We start from the raw sequence: 19,625 nt of genomic DNA, 5'->3' as shown, positions 1-19,625 counted from the left end.
CAAGATTATTGTAGGCGGGATTATGGTACTGCTACACTTACTTCTGCACTGCTGCTGGCAGTGTCGCTGACTTCAGAGCTAAGCAGCTGGAGAATGGTGGCTGCCACCCTTACTTTTGCGCTGCTGCTGGCAAGGCACCGCCTTCAGAGCTGGGTGCCTGGCCACCAGCCACTGCTCTACGGCCACAAATTGCCGCTCTCTGGCCACCCAGCTCTAAAGGCAGCGAAGTAAGGGTAGCAATACCACTACTCCCCTAAAATAACCTTCAACCCCCCCAGCAACTCCCTTTTGGGTCAGGACCCCCAATTTGAGAAACGCTGGTCTCCCCCATGAAATCTGTATAGTATAGGGTAAAAGCACACAAAAGACCAGATTTCATGGTCCGTGACACATTTTTCATGGCTGTGAATTTTGTAGGGCCCTAAGTATCAGTGAAGTGGAATCTAGGCATCCTCTCCTTTTTCCTTATCTTTATAGGTCATCATGGTTTAGCGGTAATCTGTAAAAACTGAAGCAAGAAGGAAGATGGCTGCCATGACCCTTGTGGTAGTCATGTGCCAAATCTGACTAATTGTTTTGCTCCCTATCCAGTTAATTACCATTTGTGAGGAAAGCTAGAAAACAAAAAGGCAGCAGCAGGCAGATTCTGGTAGCACAGGGAGATCAAACAAAATGCCAGGCCCCTGGCTTCAGCAAAAATGGGAATTCCATGGGGTTAGAAAATTGTGAAATTCACAGGTGAATAGGACAGTTCACGCTTCTTAAATGCATTATTTCAGACTCAGGACTCTACTACTCCATTGGATTATGCCCACTTTAGGTTATTTCTGCAACTATAAGGACTAGAAAGGTAGTTGTAAAATGAAAGCTGGGACTCTGTATCAAGAACTAAATTCTGTGACTGGAATCACTGAAGATCTAAAGCTTTGACGACTGCGTTGCCAACTCTTGTAATATTTGGTGTTTATCTTGAAGTCCCAACTGCTAGAATTTGCCATACCGCGCCTGCCACAATTGAGCCCTCATGCATTAGTGTGATGCGTGCTTTGTGTATGTAGACGAATGCACTTGCATGCGAGTACGCACAGGGCTGTGGAAGGCTGAGCGAGCAGCAGCAGCAGCAGCAGCCTCCCCCCACTATGTCCGCCGCTCGGCGCTGCAGGGGGGAGCCGCCTGCCTAGTGCAGCAGGTACGAGCGCGCGGGAGACCGGTGAGAACTGAACGGCTCGCTCCTGGATTTCCCGGGGAGGGGGCGGTGTTGAGGGGTCTATGGCGCCTGCGCAGTCGCGCCGTGTGTGTCTGACACACGGAGGGGGTGGGGCCGAGGTGGCTGCGCTGAGGGCGGCGGCGGCGGCGGCGGCTGTGAGAGAAACTCCGCGAGGGGAAGCGGCGCCGGCCTCGCCCCCTGCAGCGGGCGTAGGAAGCCAGTGAGCGGCGCGGGGCCCCCGGGACCCCAGCGGCTACACAAGCGCGCGCCCCGGTCCCCAACGCGGCCCTTCCGGGACCGCCCTCCGCCGGCAGGAGGGGGCTGCGCGGGCGCTGCGGCCGGGTCTCCAGCCGCAGGAGGCGGCGGCGGCGGCAGGGGGCCGCCGGGGGAAGCGGCGTCACTGCGCCCCCTGCCCCGGCCCGGTTGGATGAGCAGCGCCGGGGCCGGTGTTGGCGTTTGCGGCCTCCCTATGGCCGGGCCCCGGCGGTGAGGGCAGCGGGAGCCGCCTGTGTCCGTGTCTCGCCGGGGAGGCAGCTCAGCCGCCAGGGGGCGGGGAGGGGGATGTGCGCGGCCGCCTCAGCCGCAGGAGCCGCCGCCGAGACTGGGGCCGAGGGCGGCTTCTTCTTCTTCGCCTCTTCCCGCGGGTCCTGCCCGGCGGAGGCCGGGGGGCCCGAGGAGAGCTCAGCCATGGGGCTCGGGGCGCTGCCAGGGGCGGCGGGGCCGCCACCGCCGGGCTGCAGGGACCGCTACCAGCTGCTGCTCTCGGGCCGGGCCTTGGCCGACACCTACCGGAAGATTTACACGGCGGCGCTGAGCGACCGGGATCCGGGGAGCCACGCGAACAGGTAACGCACCCCCAGGCCTGCCCCTCCAGGGCCAAGCGGGACGCCCTCCCCCCAGCCAGCAGGCAGCTACCTGGCGTGTCATGCACTCTTTTCCTTAGCTGCCAGGGCCGTCCTATGCTAGAGAACTAATGCGACCATTCAGGATGGTAAAGTTCCCCCATTGCTACCTAGGATGTCCGCAGAGGTAACCCCCCAGCTTCCTACCTGAGCAAGTAAGGCACCCATGTGCCCGTCTGGAGTCAACTGGCAGGTAGCGCCCCTCCCCCGCCAGGACCCAGAGTTAGATCAGGAGCCAGATAGCGAGGTGATCACCCCGGAATCCTGGGGCTCTGGGGCAGGTAATGCCTCCCTCAGTAGAGCCTCCATGCAAATACCATTCCTACACTCTTCCCCGGGGGGCCACAGAGAACAGAGCTCACAACCTTACTCCTCTCTCGCTGGAGTCCCCCAAACAAATCACCTGGCCTAGAGACTACTCCTAGCAGGGTGATTTTGATAGGTAGTATGTCTAATTTGCTGTCTCCCCATCTGGATGGGTAATGCATTCACCCTGCAACTGAGATCATCCACATAGGTATTACACCCTCACCCGAAGGCAATGCACTCAACTAATGTACCATCATTGGGGCCTCCCAGTTAGGTAAGGTGCCCCTCTCTTCTGCCCATACCTGTGTCTCTGAGCTGTTACTCCTGCCTCTGTTACCTAACTAGCACATGTAATATTTGCCAACCAGCTCACTGGGTGCTTAATGTGTCTTGTGCTCTACCCAGTTCTCTGGGACAGGTAAGAAACTCTCCTCAACTGGATCTGCCTTGGCATGTGTTGCACCTACTCTCTAACCCCCAGACAGATAACACAGCTGGTGCCTTTGGCTCCTGGGCAGGTGTGAGGTCCTCCATCTAAGTTTTAGTCTGCAATGGACAGACATATGCTATGCCCATTCCCCAGTCACTGTTCTCTCCCCAGGGCAGGTTCCATGCCCAGGTACTTTGACGTAAGGCAAGAAGTCTTCTCGTTGGGGACCTGTGCACCTTCTAAGTCTGCTTCCCCCACAGCCCTGGGCTAGGTACTCTGTCTTTGTGCCAGGTATTATGCTCTCCCCTTCCCACAAGCCCCTGTCCCCGCTTTGAGGGCCATCCTCCAACCGATTCTCTTCATCCTAGACAGGTGCCCTCCCCCATGGTATGTAATACATGGGGTGGGGAGGATGCAGGATCAGAGATGAGGGCTATCACACCAGATTGCCTTCTTGCCCAGCAGCAGCACTGGGAGTATGTGAAGTGCTAGGGAGATGAGATGAGGGCACAGGCACACTACATACTCCGTCCTGCCTAGCAGCAGCTGTGGGAGGTTGCATGAGGCAATCTGCAGCAGTGGTGGGGAGAGGGGAGGACAGATGTGGGTCCCGTACGGTCTCTGAGTTGGTTAGGTGGAACCCTGTGGGGCTGTTGGGGAAAGATGGCTGGTGCAAGCTGGGTTCTAACCCTCCACTCTCTGGCTTCTGGGAGTGGGGGTCAGTGTGTGGTGGTGGCGGCAGCAGCTGCTGAGACAGTATGGAGTGGGGTACTGCCCAGAACCGGGGGTGGGGCAGAATGGGGCCCGGTCCAACCAAAATGCTTACAGCCCCATTTGGAATTAGGGCAGCCTTGACCCTGCACATGATTGTTTCTTGCCATGGGCTGCAGTTTAGTGATGTGCAAATGTTACATCTTGCACAGGGAGGCTGCAGTGCCTGATTCTCCCATTCAGCACTGAAGGGGATAGGCATTAATGTGTACATTGACAGCTTAGGCCTGTCTGTGCTCAGAGTCAACAGTGAGTTTCTGGGGAACTGGGTGTTGGGACTGCCACATGAAAATGACGTAAGAGGCAGGAGCAAGTAGGGTGCTCACATCTCCCCAGGCTGGGTCACAGTGGGGGACCCCCCTGGTGGCTGCTTCTTTGTGTGCAACAGTGGAGCATGTTGCTGTGTTGAATCCCTTTCGTTTCAGCGGGGTCTGCTTGCATCTTTCACTCTTACCCTCGGAGATTGCTGAGGATTTCAGTGACATGTTCACCTGTCTCTGTTTGGAGACCCTCCTAAGCACAAGAGCTGGAAGGGTGCTATCTTGATTCACAATCTCGAGTTGAATTAAGTTGTGACACAGAGTGAGCAGAGCCAATTACAATAGAAATATTAGCTCTGTGAATCAACTCCTTGACTAGTAAATGCTGGTGAAACATTAAAATTAAGTGGGTTGTTTTTTTTTTACGGTTTGGCTTTACTTACTCAAATTATTTTCCCCTTTCGAAAGAACAGGGATCCAATAATTAATTGTAGCCAGTGTGTCTACAAGAGAGAAGTAATTTTACAAACTACAAGAATAATACAACCTTTCTGATTTATCTGTTAGCCAGTAGGTGGCTCTGGGTCCTGACCTTTAGTGTGTGTGTTTTTGTGCACCACCTGATTCGGTCCAAGCTGTATAACCAATAAACTGTCATATTTCAGACTGCACCTGTGAAAATCTTGCTGCTTTTGCTTCTGCGATTCCATGTTTCTCTGTTTTTTAATATTTTCTTCTCATCATGAGCCTTAAAAATCAGTTTAACTTGTTCTGGGACTACAAACATTCATCCTAGGAAATTCAGGTTCAGCCTTAATTATATGGTTATTGCAAGGTGTTGTGAGAGAATAGAATTAAAGTTGTTCTGGTGTCTTAACTGTATGTTTTCACACCTTAACACATTTGGATTTCTTTTAAGTTTAACATTAATTCTGAATTTGGGTTTATAATGGTTGGTTTTGGAATAATTACAGTGATTGCCATGATTTTTACTCTTAAATTCCAGATATGTCCTCTCTTTGAACTCTGGTTTAACAGAGTTTTATTATTTTTTTTTAATTAAAAATGTCTTACCTTAAAGAAGAAACAAACTTAAAGATGATAGCTTGTGGTTTCTCAGAGTTAAAGATGTGTAGTATATCAATCTTAAACTATTTTTAAATTGTAAATTAAGGCCAGGTTCACTGGTATGTTTTGGCTCCTTTGAATCACTTTGGAGCGGCACAAAGAAGCTAGAATATATTAGCCAAGTAAATAAGATTTACAGCTGCTTTGTCATTGGAGCAGTGCAAGCAACTATAGAGTACTGCTGAATTTGGCCCTAATTTGCTAGTGTCATCCACGGAACATTTTAAGAGCAGACACAGTTGTTTCCAATGCAGTGACAGTAGCTAAGCAATCTCCCAATTAGAACTCCTGACCAAAAAAAGCCAGTCTTTATCTCACCACTAACTCATTACAACCAAAAGAATTGTGGCATGCAATTTCTCTGTAGAAGAGTGGTGGTAGTCTGAGTTACCACTGTCATAATAGTTAAGTGTATCCTAAGTTATTAACCTCACACTGCCTGTCGTCATAAGTAGAGCTGGCTGAAAAATTGAGTTTTGAATGTTTTTGATTTAAAAACGGTAACATTTTCTCTAAAATATTTGCTGAAAATATCCTTTTTTCCCATCCAACTCTAGTCATAACTAGATGCAGTAGTTAATAACTTCGACTGCATTAGATTGTAATTAATCTAACAGACTATACGTGAAGTTTTAACTGAAGCCTGCTGTTCCATTATTAAAATCATTTGGGTAAGTAATTTTTTTTTAAAGGACCCATTTCAAATAATTTAAACTATAACCAGATTTAGAAGTTGACTTGTAAATTCTCAGAAATTTCATTCTGTATTCAGAGAATGCTGTAATTTGGGGCATGATACACTAATTTTCTTGCATAATGAAGATACTTGAATCTTTAACTCAGTTCAACGCAGTTGTAACAGTGAAGCTGTAAGTAATGCCTCTGTTGTAGTCAGATTTATGATAAAAGCTTGCTTTTTACTTTGTTTTGAAAAGTTAAAATTCAGAGCAATATGAGATTGACCAAGCACTGCCAATGCAGAGTTAAATATAGATTATTCAAGAATCATGTACAGAATTTATGAATGTATACTCGGAGGTTATTTGTACTAGTTGTCATCTAAAAGTAGTGAGTGAGGTATCACATGCTGAAAAGATTCAGTAATAGGTATTGAAGCAGACGTAAAGATGTTTCATATTTCTTACATAGGGTTAGTTACTATCTGTATTTTAACAATGATGTTTTAGTGTACACCATTATCAGAAATGATTAGACAAAAGCTTTTTAAAGCATTTGACATAGCGCTATGACTAATGTCATACTTCTTGACAGTTGATTAAACTAAGATTAGTTAAAAAGATAAATGAACTTTGGTAAATCTACATTTAACCTCTATTTTTATGATTGCTGCAATATTAGGAAACATAAAAACAGTGCTATTGTGGTTTGAAACCTTCCCTAGTAATCTAGACCAGGGGTTCTCAAATTTCATTGCACCGCGACCCCCTTCTGACAGCAAATTACTACAAGACCCTAGGAGGAGGGACCAAAGCCTGAGCCCATCCAAGCCCCACTGCCTTGGGCAGAGAGCATGGGGAGCAAAGCCCAAGCCCCACTGCCCCTGGTGAGGGGGTGGGGGCAGGGAAGCCGAAGCCAAAAGGCTTCAGCCCCAGGCAGAGAGCCTGTAACCTGAGCCCCACTGCCCAGGGCTTGGGCTTGGGCTTTGGCCCTGGGCCTCAGCAAGTCTAAGCCAGCCCTGGCGACCCTATTAAAACAGGGTTGTGACCCACTTTGGGGTCCTGACTCACAGTTTGAGAACCCCTGATCTAGACATATTATTGAAAAGTGAATCTAGTTTTTTAAAAGCTCAATTAAGTTTTGACTCATTTGTTATAAATAAGGCTATATTTTAGTCATAGTTACTTTTAGTAAAGTCGTGAACAGGTCACGAACCGTAAACAGAAATTCACGGGCCCATGACCTGTCCATGACTTTTACTAAAAATATCTACTGTGACTAAAACTTGGGTGGGGGGGCCGTGGGTGCTCTGGGGGGGGGGCAGTCTGGAGACTCCGCTGGTGCTGGGGGAGGTGGCCCAGGATCCCTCCTGGTGCTGGCGGAGGAGGGGCCGGGTGGCGGTGTGGCACACAGCCCCAGGACCCCTGCTGGTGGAGGTGGCAGACTGCAGTGCACAGCCTGGGACCTCTGCTGGCTCTGGGGTGCAGTGGGCTGCGGTGCGTGGCCTGGGACCCCTGCTGGTGCTGGGGTGGGGGTGGGTGTTTGGCAGGCCTGCCAGGGGTTTCCTACCCGGCTCTGTGTCCTTGCAGCTCCTAGGCGGTGGAGGCAGGGGCTCCCCTGCTCCTGCCAGAAGTGCTGGCTGCCACAGCTCCCATTGGCTGGGAACTGCAGCCAATAGGAGCTGCGGGGGCGGGGTCTGAGGGCTTGTGCAATGTGAAGCGCAGACCAACTCCTCCCCTGCCTAGGAGCTGCAGGGGGGCCATGCCAGTTGGAGCCGGGGAGCCCCCCACCCTGAGGTAAGTGCTCCCTGTATCCTCCAATCCCCTGCCACTAGCCCTGAGTCCCCTCCCACACACCCAAATTGCTGCTGCTGGCTCGGGGCTGAGCCATCACCAGCTGCTGGAGGAGTCATGGAATCCGTGACTTTCGTGACAGACTTGCAGCCTTAGCTATAAAATATATTAATTTAACATTATAGGTGCCTTTCCCTCAATTTAGGACTTTCCTGCTTCTTATGTTTATTCCTCCATATTACACTGCCTAATGAAAAGAAGCTGATTTCTTGGTTTTGAATCAATTCTTTGGATTGGTTGCCAAAGGATACTGTTAGGCCAGCACATCCAACCCTCTTAATGGATATCTGCACATCCTCTGTAGCAAGCTGTCCGCTAATTCAAGTTTTTTTTTGGTCCCTCTCCCTCACTTCTGCACAGTTTGATGAAAAATGCCTATAAAGATGCTTACTTCCTTCAGACTTTGAAAACTTGTGCTTGCTTTTCACACTAAAAGCCAAACAGCACTTGTCATTTTTGAAAACATTAGGATGCTTTTTACCTTGAGATTCCGAAGTTTTTTAGTTTCATTGCTTCAGAACTGCTTACAGTGCTGAATGCAGCTTGAAAATACATTAGTCATATTTAGCCAGAAATAATGGACTGAATTATAGATTATACAACAATATTAATAACGAGACACTGGTGTTTCTTGTGAAAGGTATGTGCATTATATGACCACATTCTCCATACCTTTTGTAAAATAAGATTTGCTAGTCTGTTCAGAGTTTATTTTTCTGGTTTCAAACTATCAGACTACATTACATTATACATGGATAATTGTATTTTATTGGAAAACCGACAAAAGCTGTTTAATTCAACATTGTAGCCGTGTTGGTCCCAGGATATTAGAGAGACAAGGTGGGTGAGATATCATCTCTTACTGGACCAACTTCTGGTGAGAGAGATGAGGCTTTCAACAAATTATGTAACTTCTGAATATTTGAGAATCAGTGATATAGTAGCAGACTCTCTCTTTAATTTATACGTTGTTTTAATGTTTTCAATTTATTGTGATGTTAGTTAATCCTCATGAGTAGCTGAATGCATTTATTTTTAGTCCTGTTTCTTGTCTTACACTAGTGCACAAGGTGTACCACAAGAGGATGTGTACTTTTAAAAGGTGGGTGGTAGAAATTCTGACAAGGCTTAAGAGGTTAAATGTTGATGCACTGTGCTATTTAAAACTATATTAATGATGGAAGTAGTGGAGGAATCAAGTAAACTGATTCATTGTAAAATTGTTAGTAAATGTTGAAAAGGGGCTTGGAGGGAAGGAGATGTAGAAAATCATAATTTGAATAACTACTTCTGAAGTCAAAGCAGTTTAAAGTGATGAAATGTACTATGAGTGATTCAAAATGAAATGAGGCATTGAGTAATTTTAAATATGACTTGAAGTGTTGGGTATACAGTGGGAACATAGAGTTTATATGTGGGGATTTGGAAATTAGAAGAAAAATCTTGTTTTGGCAAATAAAGAGGTGGAACAATCCTGACTATACATGCCAAAGGGCATTTTTGTCTGTTTTTGTGGCCTTGATTCAGAACACTATCTTTAAAATATTTTAAATTTTAGACAGGGTGCATTTATTTTGGAGGGGATTAGCTGATTTGATGAAATTGCATTGTGTAGGGATTTTTGGTGGTTCTCAAACTTCATTGCACCATGACCCCCTTCTGACAACAAAAATAACACATGACCCCAGGTGGGATGGCCAAAGCCCGAGCCCCGCTGCCCTGGGTGGGGGCCCCAAAGGCTTCAGCCCCAGGCCAGGGGACTGTAACCTGAACCCTGCCACCCAGGTCTGAACCAAAGCTTGAGCTCTGATGCCTCGGGCTGAAGCCCTTAGGCTTACACTTCAGCTCTGGGTGGTGGGGTTTGAGCTTTTGCCCAGGGCCCCAGCAAGGCTAACACTAGCCCTGGTAACCCCATTAAAATGGGGTTGTGACCCACTTTGGGGTCCCAACCCATAGTTTGAGAACTGCTGGATTAGATTAATAATAAAGGGACATGTAAAGCCATTTGTGTTTAAATTCTAGTTCAAATCTAGTTTATTTTGGAAGTGACCAAAAGTAGTTTCAATTTACAGCTGTTTCATGGCATTTTTAAAATGAGTCTGTGGTTTCAGGACAAACCCTCATAGTTACCTATTCATGTTGCTAATTGGTGACATTTTGCCTTTGTTTGCTGTCTGTGAGGTAAAGGAGTGGACAGGGAGAGAAAACTGCCTTCTCATTTCTCAAGGTGGTTCTCTATAGTTACTGCTGAAGCATGCAAGTGAATCAGGATAGGGAAGTTTGTGCAGAGGTCTTTTTTTTCTGTACATGCTTTGAGGGAGTGTTTTTTGTGAACAATATATTTTGTAAGTATTAAAAGTGAATTTTAATAAAACAAAGCTCATTATGGTGGAGTGAGGATGTTGAAAGGAACTGCATTTTGAATAGTTTCATCTCTCTATAATTCTGGATTTTTCCCTCCCAAGGTGTGTTGTAAATTACACTCAGCAGTCTTTTCAGTTCGTATTATAATATCTTGTTTTGAAGAGTGGTAAGTATTTTAGGCAGCACATTGTGATACATCAGTTTTTTCCTTAATGATTGCATGCTTGCTTTCATTAGAAGATAGTGATGATTGGGTCAGTGTCTGAGTGCTATGGGGTGCTGGTGGCCTGTGATATGCAAGAGGTCACACTAGATGAGCTGGTTGTCCCTTTTGGCCCCCAACTCTGATTGTTATCTAATCTTTTAAATAAGTGTTACTTTTTTGTATCAACATTTTTATTTTAAAAAAAATTTCTATATAGAGGGGATATAAGACAAACTTAAATGTATGAAGAGGTGGAAAGCCTCAGTGTAGCTGTTTGCAGGGTATCCTGCTTTTTGCTATCCAGTCATTTTCGCATTCTTCCTGCCTTGCAGTGTGGTTGGGAGTTACAGTAATCAGTTTCAAATTATATTTTTGCTTTTTTAAGTTTTGTAATACTAGCTTCTGCATGGTCTAATAGCGACATTTAGGCATCTTGCAATTTTATGTATACATGCTATAGGAAGCTCAGTATGCCTTCTGTCATTCTCTTACACAGAAAAACGCATTTTAGTGCCTGCTGTATGTACTTTCCTGTTACCAAAAGCTTTGGAAAGCAAGAGTATGCCAATTTAAGAAACGTCTTGGTTAACATTAACTAATTTGTCCACTTCATTAAAAACAGGTTTATTTATAAACAGGGAGAAAAAATCTGAAACGTATATGCCCTTCCAATGTGTGTTAAAATCTTCAATTGCACTTACAGTGCTTTTGAAAAACATGGTAAATGACCCTGCCCTTTTTGGGAAACAATGTCCTGCAGACGTCTGTAGTCTTGAGGTATTGTGTTGGGGTAGTACCATCTGAAATTCCAGTGTTGTCAGTCCTACTAAGCTTGACTGTCGTCTTTTGTCAAGTAATCTGCAATGAAAATTTGATCTATTTTCCTAGTCCTGTTAGATTTAGGAAGGTTATTAATTTTGTAACTAATGGAATGTGACGGTTAAGACCGGCTCCTGCAGACTCCCACAAGGGGATTTCATGTTTCTCTTCATAGTTAAGAGCAGAGGAAATATATCAAGACTTGATAAGAGATGGGGCCAAGGCAGTTATAAAATAATCATCTCTTCTAATAAGGGATCACACTTCAGGCTTTGCCCTGGTGTCTACCCATATAACATCAGCCCAGAAGGAGACTCTATACTTCATGATTCAGACGGTCAGACTCTGAATGTACTAGTAACCCATCGAATGCCTACTTGGTCGAGTTCTCTTGTCCCATCATATTTTTTTTCTTTTAGGGTGAGCATTTGTAGTTCAAGGTCCTTCTGCATGATGCTCTGCACCTTCACTATGGGGGTGATTTTGTTGGAGAATCTCTGGCTTCTCATCTCCACATGGTTGGTTGGTATAGGCAGAATCTGAAATGAGGCAAGTCTTTTGTGAGCTGGGTAGAGTATTTTTACCTATAATTTCAAATCAGTGATATAAAAGCCCTTGGATCAGTTTTTCTTTTTCAGAACTGTTATCTGAGGAATACTTCTGATATCTAGGTATGAAAAAATGCCTTATTTTTATGTCTATCTCTGGAATGCTCCACTTAATTCCATCTGCCATACTTCCTTCTTTTGATCCCTTCTTAAACCCCTCCCTTCTTCATTGGAATCTCATTTAAAAAATGTATCAAACTTTGAAGGCGCCATGCATGTGTCTTCCAGGTGGCTGTCTTACCCCATAGTTCTCTCCTTTTTCTTCCACTCTCTCCCCGTGTTTTCATCTTCTTCTGTCCCTATCTTTCTTTATATCATAATCTACTGGTACAGAGAATCCAGTCCTTAATCTGTTTTCATAAAGTGTTAGGTACATCTGTGGTCCTATAGACATTATATACCAAAAAACTACTTTCTTTTAATGTTAATGTTTTTTCAAAACTTAGGAAATGCCAGAATTAAATTTGCCCATGGAACTTCAGTTCTGCCTTCGTGTACATATGGTGTTATGATACAATCTTTAGTGACATGATTGCTTACTCTTTTTCCCATAGGACCCTCCCTTCTTTGTAACACTGGATGCTCAGTGCTTATTGAATGAGACATCTATTCAATATTTCTCTTAATTTTCATCATTCAGTTTTTAGGACCATGGTTTATTAACTGCACTCCATCCAAATATGCACTGAATAAAATATTTTTTAACTATCTTAGGGGCTTTTCCAGTGCACTTATTAACCATACTATATTAGTACCTTGGAGTAATTAATGAATTTATATCCTAGCATCTTTGAAATAAGGAAGTAGTAGTTTTCCATTTATAGATTGTCCAAAATGTGCAAAAGAATCCTCTGATTCTATCTTAGTGATTGGGTGCTTAATTTTGAGACATTACCTCTGAAAAATCAGGTATAGTGAGCACCTGCTGATCTCATTGACTTCTGTTGAAGTTGAGAGCTTAGCACTTGTGAGTCAGGCCACCTGTGAGTGTTAGGATGAGCACCAGAAAACGAGAACCACACACTTAGCAATCATATCTTAGAACCAAATTTTCAGGTCTTCACAATTGATAGAATTTAAGGCCGGAAGGGATCATTAGATGGTCTAATCTTACTTGCTGTATCTCACAGGCCATTAAATCTCACCCAGTTATCTCTGTATTGAGTCCACTAACTTATATTTGACTGAAGCATAGGTTTTAGCCAAACAAATTATCTTCAGGGAAGGCATCCAGCCTTGATTTTGAAGACATCCAGAGATGGAGAAGCCTCCATTTCCCTTTGTTCCAGTGGTTAATCACTCTCACTGTTAAGTGTGTGCCTGACTTCTGTTGTTAAGTTGTCTGGCTTCAGCTTCCTGTGGTTGGTTCTTGTTATGCCTTTCTTTCCTAGATTAAACAACCTTTTAGTACCTAGTATTTTCTCCCACCAAGGTTACACACTAGTGAATTCACCTCTTGATTTTCTTTTCAATAAACAGATTAGGCTCTTTAAATCATTCACTGTAGGGCATTTTCTTGAGTCCTTGAATCATATTTGTGGCTGCGTTCTGCTCCTGCTCCTTCTCCATATGGACACCAGAACTGGATGCAGTGTTCCTTTGTTATTTTCACTGATGACATGTACAGACCTTTACTCCTCATTGCTACTCCCCTGTTTACACCACTGAGGATCATATTAGCTCATTTGTTGCAGCCTTGTTATGGGGTGGGTATTCTGTTGCTTGCCTGCTATGAGCTCTGAATCCTTTTCAGAGTCGCTGCTTTCCAGGATAAAGTCCCCCATTCTGTAAGTGTGGTTTGCGTTCCTTTTTCCTATATGTATATCTTTGCATTTGGGTTTATTTAAATGCTTTTTATTTTAATGGGCCTGGCTTATCAAGCAGTCCAGATAGCTCTGTATGACTGCCCTGTCCTCATTATTTAGCACTGTGCCAATCTTTGTGTCTGTGAAGTTCCACAGTGCTTTGTTCCTGCCTTACATCCATTGGTTTTACTTAAGAAAACTTTTGGGAAGGAACTGAACAGCACGTTATTGATAAAATATTTTGTTTTTTCTACTTTTTTTTTATAGCAACATAAAGAACGAAGAACGGTTCAATAATATGGTAATTGGTCTGGGTTCAGTTACTTTGCCGTGGATTTTTCGTGTGATTTTCGGCAGGTTGCTTAGTCTACTTGTACATCCAATTTGTGTGGATTAAATGGGGATCATAGTGCTTCCCTACCTCAGGGTTATTGTGAGGATAAATCCACTAAAGGTGCTCTGATTCTATGTTAATGATGGAGATATAAATACCTAAGATAGACCATAGATGTGCATGGTGCTTGGTAATTCAGTTTCAGAAAAAAGTTTTCATGCTAAATTTGGATTCTTAACAGTGTACTTTTACAGCTAAGTTCTAATTGCAGTACCAAATTCTACCTTCATCTAATATGTTGACAATAGGAGTTGCACAGGTGTGATTGAAAACAGCACTGTATCTGCAGAATCTTTAGTGGAGCGGTATGTGAACAAGAAAGAAAACAGCTCATTTTTCAGAGGCCAGGTTGTGTTTGCCGAGCTGACAGGTGTGTTTTTACTTGCTTACTGAACAAATTTGACCTGGAAATGACTGACCAATAAAAATGGATTCCCCCCCCCCCCCGAGCCATTTTTAATCACTTTAGAACTGAGCCTAACTTTTCTTTGATTAGTGCCCTGTATGTGCTCCAGGTCAGGTGTGCATGCACCTCCTTTTGCTTTTGATGGGAGATTTTCAGCAGCAACGCCTGCTTGATCCACACACGCCCCCATCTATCCTCGTGTCCTGTACTGAGACTGTTGCCGGCACCCAGTGCCAGAGGCAAGCAACAGCAGCAGTTCGTTGCCCGGTGTGCATCACCCAATAAACACAACAGGGTGGAGAAGCAGAAAAGTTTATTTGGAGCTCCAAAGAAGGTACAGGGAGAAAAGAATCTCAAATCCTGCACACTGAGCAGGCAGAGTCACATACCTTTATATTTCTTATCTCTATTGCATTACACATCAGCCAAGTAAAACTGCTTTGCCTTATATGGGTTACAACCATACTCTTTCCGGCAACCTTTAATGAGCATTTTAGCAATTCAAAACAACAGCACAGCCTGCTTAGCCTTGCGATTAATGAGACAAGTAAGCAGTTATGTCCTTGTAGCTGATTCCTGCAGTTATCCTAACTTGGCACCAGCAAAACCTATACAAAACAGCTCTATCTGCAGCTGCAGCATGATTTTGGGAGTACAAGGGCTTTCTCAGGCCAGCTTGGACTGAATTCTGTGAAGGGGGGTTGAGCAAAGAGACTTCCTCGACACTCATGGCCTTCCATCCCCTCGACTTACCCTGGGACCCCAACAAGACTATATAGGGCTATGGCGGATGAGCTACCTTCAGTTCCTTCTTAACTGCCTTGGACTGAGACAAACTGTCTAATTATGCTGCCTTATTTTGCTAACTATGCCATTTGTACTTGATAGTGTACTTAACCGTTAGTTTAATTTGTACTAATAAACTAGTTTCAATAGTTTTATTATTTTTTTCCCAGGAGGCTTTTAACAAACCTTTCCCTCCTATGCTCCCAACACCTTTCCTTCCTTCCTTGTGGGAATTTTCCTTTCTTGAAGGAGCCTTTTTTCTTGGGTCATAACTAAATCCACAGGATTCAAGCATTGCCTTACTTGTTGGGAGTCCTCACCAGTTAGAGATGGCCATTTGCACTTTATCTGCTGCTTAAGGGATACTCAAGTGCTGTCCAAGGGCATGATCTGTTTACAATTCAAGAGTCATTTCAGGAAAGAGAGGGAGATAAGGTTAGACTCTCATGATGGAATGCTCCCTCTGACAGGCATCAGACCCAGACCTGTGCCCCTTCTTCCCCCCTTCCCCCATTCAGTGGTCATCAAGTGACCACAGTGTCCCATTACCTCTGAAGCTTGATTGTCCTCTTAAAAAAAAGAGATCTGCAAGTGATAGCATGAAGTCCTCTGTCAAGAGAAGCCCTAAATCTCCTCAGAAGGAAGTTGGGCCCTAAGAGACCTGCCATACTGGAAGTGCCACAAAAGGCATTGCTGAGGTTTCAAGGATTCTCTGTACTGAGGGTCCCTCTATATCTAAATTTAGCATTAGGTACCATGTAAGCAGGATCAAGGTGCTAGGAGACTCCAGAGGCTCTGTGCTGAGGAAGATGGTACCAACTGTGACCTACACTTCCTCATCGCTGCATATGGTACCCAGATCCATCAGTCAATTGATTCTGGCGCATTCTGCATCACTTTCAGTATCACAGGTTGCTGCTGCTGAGGCTTGTCAGAGTTCTTCATAGAGCCACCCAGTACTGCTGGAATTCAAATTCTCCAGAGACCTATTAATCTCTGACGAATCTGAGTTTTCATTCAGTGATGGAACACTGCCAATCCCATGACCTGCTTTATACCTTGTGCCACATCACTCACAGGTATTGACTGGTTCCTTGCAAATGGACAACTTGCTACTCCATCATTGTCTGTCCCCCTTTTGGACTTTGGAGATGTGACAGACTCCCCAGAATGCAACCTGGAACTGGGGAACCGTTGTGCCCTCTTAACTCGCCAGCCTGGCTGCCTCTCTCAGTGCTTTGCTAGTGACAACCAGCAAACCCCTCCAGGCACTGTTATCACTCAGCATAGCAGCATGTGGCGCCCCACACCTGGCTAGATTTATTCCTGAGGGAATTCTGCATCAAACAATTAAAAATTTGGCACCAAAATATTAAATTCTGCACACTATTTTAAAATTCTGCATGTTTTATTTGTCAAAATAACACAATATAATCACACCATTTTCAATTATTTGCTGAAAGGTACTTTGAAGTAAATTACCAAAATAATGGAAAATGTGTTATTTTGTCAAAATAACACATGCAGAATTTTAACATTTTAAACTTTCTGGAGCAGAATTCCATCAACAGTACTAGGGTTCTGTGTGGCGCAGTCTGGGTGCAGGCAAATCAGACTTGGGTTTATAATTAAAGTAATTTTGGACAGAAATTAGGGAGTGAGAAGAACTATTGTCTCCTGTTGCACTCTGTACCTCAAAGCACCACCCTGGAACCACATATGCACTCCTATCATATAATTATGATATATTTTATACAAAGCATGTCATGTAAGATATCCTATGAAAGGCCCTGATCTGCTGAAACCCATTGTTCCGTCAAAATATGTACATCAGAAGTGTTTTTTCTTGTATATGGTGTTGGATATGTGATAGGAGAGCAACATCATCTGCAAAGTCCAGGTCTTCAGGGCATGAGAGGTGTCCATTTACTGCCTCTTGGCGTGTCTTCTGTTGTACACTACATTACCCATTCGATGACAACGTTGGAGGATTGCAGACATGAGACACCCCGACGTACTCCTGTTTTGACTTCAAAACTGAGCTCGTGATGTATGTAAACACTGTATGTAAAGTTGAAATAGAAGCTTTTGATGACGTTGATTATACGGAAAGGAATTCCATATGCCTGCAGAATGCGCTATAGGCTGGTCTTGTGAATGCTATCAAAAGCCTTCTCAAAGTCTATGAAATTTATGTAGAGTTGCCGTTGCCATTCTAAGCGCTGTTTTCTATTATGTTTCGTAGAGTGAAGATCTGGTCTGTGTATATCACCTTCCTGAAAACCGGCTTGCTCTTTTCTGAGAACACAATCAACTGCCTCTGATATATGCTGGACTATGATCTTACACAACACTTTGTGTGGCACAGATAAAAGTGTGATACTATGCCAGTTATTACAATCACCGAGAGTTCCTTTCTTTGGTATCTTTGCTATAACCTCATTGGTCCACTCATTTGGCACTTTTTCCCTTTCCCAGACTGATATAAATAGAGGGGCCAGGATAGATGCTGCTAATTTAGGATTTACCTTGAACAATTCTGCATTCAAGTTATCCTTGCTAGGAGCTTTCCCATTTTTTAAGGATTTGATAGGTTGAATGATCTCTTCCTTAGTTGCGGCGTCTGTGCTGATATCAAGATCATCTTCTGCCTCCTGGATGTTTGCTTCCTTTAGGTGGCTCCCTGTTCAGCAATTCTTTGAAATGCTCTTTCCAGTGTATTTCTTGTTCTTTTTCAGTTGTTAGTAGGTGTCCTTGTTTGTTCGTGATGAGTGTTTGTTGGTGTCTGCTTTTACCACTGATAAGCCGCATCATTTTGTATATGGTTCCTTGTTCACCACAAGCAGCTGCATTCTCTGCTTGTGTTGCCAGATTATCAATATAATGCTGTTTGTCCGCTCCTACAAGACATTTGACCTCCCGGTGTGCCTTGCTACACTGCTCGTGATATTTGTCCTTTAGCTTCTGGGATTTTGTCTAAAACTTTTTTTCTTCAGGGCTCGTTTGGTTTCTGTGGTGTTCCATATGTTGGGTGTAATCCTCTTCTTCCTGTAGCCTAGACAGGCTTCACTGCTCTGTTTATAAATTGATGTTACTTTGTCCCACTTCTTGTTGATCTCCTCATCTGCATTACCCTCCCCTTCATCAAGGTCTGCAAGTGCTTGAAACTTGTTCTTTAACTTCAGAACGAAGGCTTTTCTGTATTTCTGCTGTCAACCTTCCATTAACACCCAGCCTACTCACAGAGGACTCAGAAAATATTCTTTACCCCAACCCGAATGCTCTGTGACTCAAGGCTTGGTGCCTGATTGCCTGTTGGGGATAGAACTCTCCTGTTTTACAGAGATTCAAGAGGTTCTGTTGAATAGTAGAAAAGAATCCGCTAGAGAAAACTTACGGCAGAAATGGAAGAGATTTTACCTTTAGTGTACCCTACAATACTTGTCTCCTACTGACTCTCACCTCTCAATCCTAGAGTACCTTGTTGATTTGAAGAATACAGGCCTTTCTCTGAGCTCTGTTAAAGTTCATCTAGTGGCCGTCATGATGTTCAGTGCTCCAGTGGAGGGGTTTTGGTGTGATCATCCTGCAACTTCTGGGTTCATCAAAGGGCTATTAACCTGTTTCCACATGTCAGGGAGCCCCCATCCTGGGATTTGGACTTCGTCATTAACTCTGATGCAACTTCCCTTTGAACTGCTGGCCATGTATTCGCTCTTATGCCCTAGTCAGGAAGACCGCTTTCTTGTTGACAGTCACCTCTGCTTGGAAAGTTGATGAGTTAGGGGCTTTGATGGCTACACTCTTTTCTTTAAAGACAATGTACTCCTCTGGCCATATCAATGGTTCTGACCTGAGGTCATCTTGGATTTTTGTATCAATCAGGCTAGTCATCTCCCAGTTTTTCACCATAAACATCATTAGACTAGGGATGATGACGTCCTTCTCACCTTGGATGTTAGAAGGCTGTTGTCCTTCTGTTTAGACAGGACTAAACCCTTTCAGGCCCCTCTTTCATTTTTGTTTCTGACACAGATAGAGTTACAGGAGCACTGGTGCCCCCAGAGACTTTCTCCTCTGATACAAAGCTGCTAGTATTCCATTCCCTTCTAAGTTCATTCCATCAGATTGCAGGCCACTTCTGTTACCCTACTAAAGAACATTCCTATTTTCAGAAATCTGCAAAGCTTCCACATGGGTCTCCATCCACACATTTCTCAAAGCACTCTGCTCTAGTGCATGCATCTTGCATAGATGCTGTGTTTGGGACTGCCATCTTCCAATCAGTTTTAGATCCTTCTCCAAAGCACCCACCACCTCTGAGTACTACTTGAGAATCACCTGAAGTGGAGCATCCACAGGGACATTAAGTGAAGAAGGAAAGTTTATTTAACTTATACAGTGACTGGAGTTGTTTGTCCATATGAGTGCTCTACTCCCTGTCCTCCATCCCTTCTGCTTTGGAGTTGGGTTTCCATGGAACTTCTACAGTAGAGAAGTAACTGAGAACTGTTTGTCCATTACAACCCTATGTACCCCTAGTATGGGGCGCAAGGATAGGCGTTTTAGCACTTGATCCACTCAGAATAGGGTGAGAGATGTAGCCTGGAACTGTAACTTTTCCATAATGTGAATTTTCTCCAGCTTGTCCTAACTCCACCCCTCATTCCTCATGGAGAGGACTCTGCAGGGTCTGGAGA

General features: G+C 44.4%; 1 protein-coding gene across 14 annotated transcripts in view; it reads left to right on the top strand.

Annotated features, from left to right (window-relative positions):
• Positions 1-1,310: 1,310 nt before the first annotated feature.
• The window catches only part of MYCBP2 (MYC binding protein 2), a 414,953-nt gene continuing 396,638 nt past the window's right edge, over positions 1,311-19,625 (top strand). For 12 of the 14 annotated variants that reach the window (XM_073347171.1, XM_073347218.1, XM_073347180.1 and 9 more), the window contains exon 1: positions 1,312-2,052. In XM_073347171.1, the coding sequence (XP_073203272.1) occupies positions 1,769-2,052 (284 nt within the window). In that variant the 5' untranslated portion in view covers positions 1,312-1,768. Of the gene's footprint in view, positions 2,053-19,625 lie in introns of all 14 variants that reach the window. The other 2 variants (XM_073347199.1, XM_073347148.1) reach the window with 1 other exon arrangement.

This window comes from Lepidochelys kempii, chromosome 1, assembly GCF_965140265.1.
Source record: "Lepidochelys kempii isolate rLepKem1 chromosome 1, rLepKem1.hap2, whole genome shotgun sequence".
Taxonomy (NCBI): Eukaryota; Metazoa; Chordata; order Testudines; family Cheloniidae; genus Lepidochelys; species Lepidochelys kempii.
Note: the sequence above shows the minus strand (reverse complement) of the source record. Positions and strands in the feature narration are given on the sequence as shown.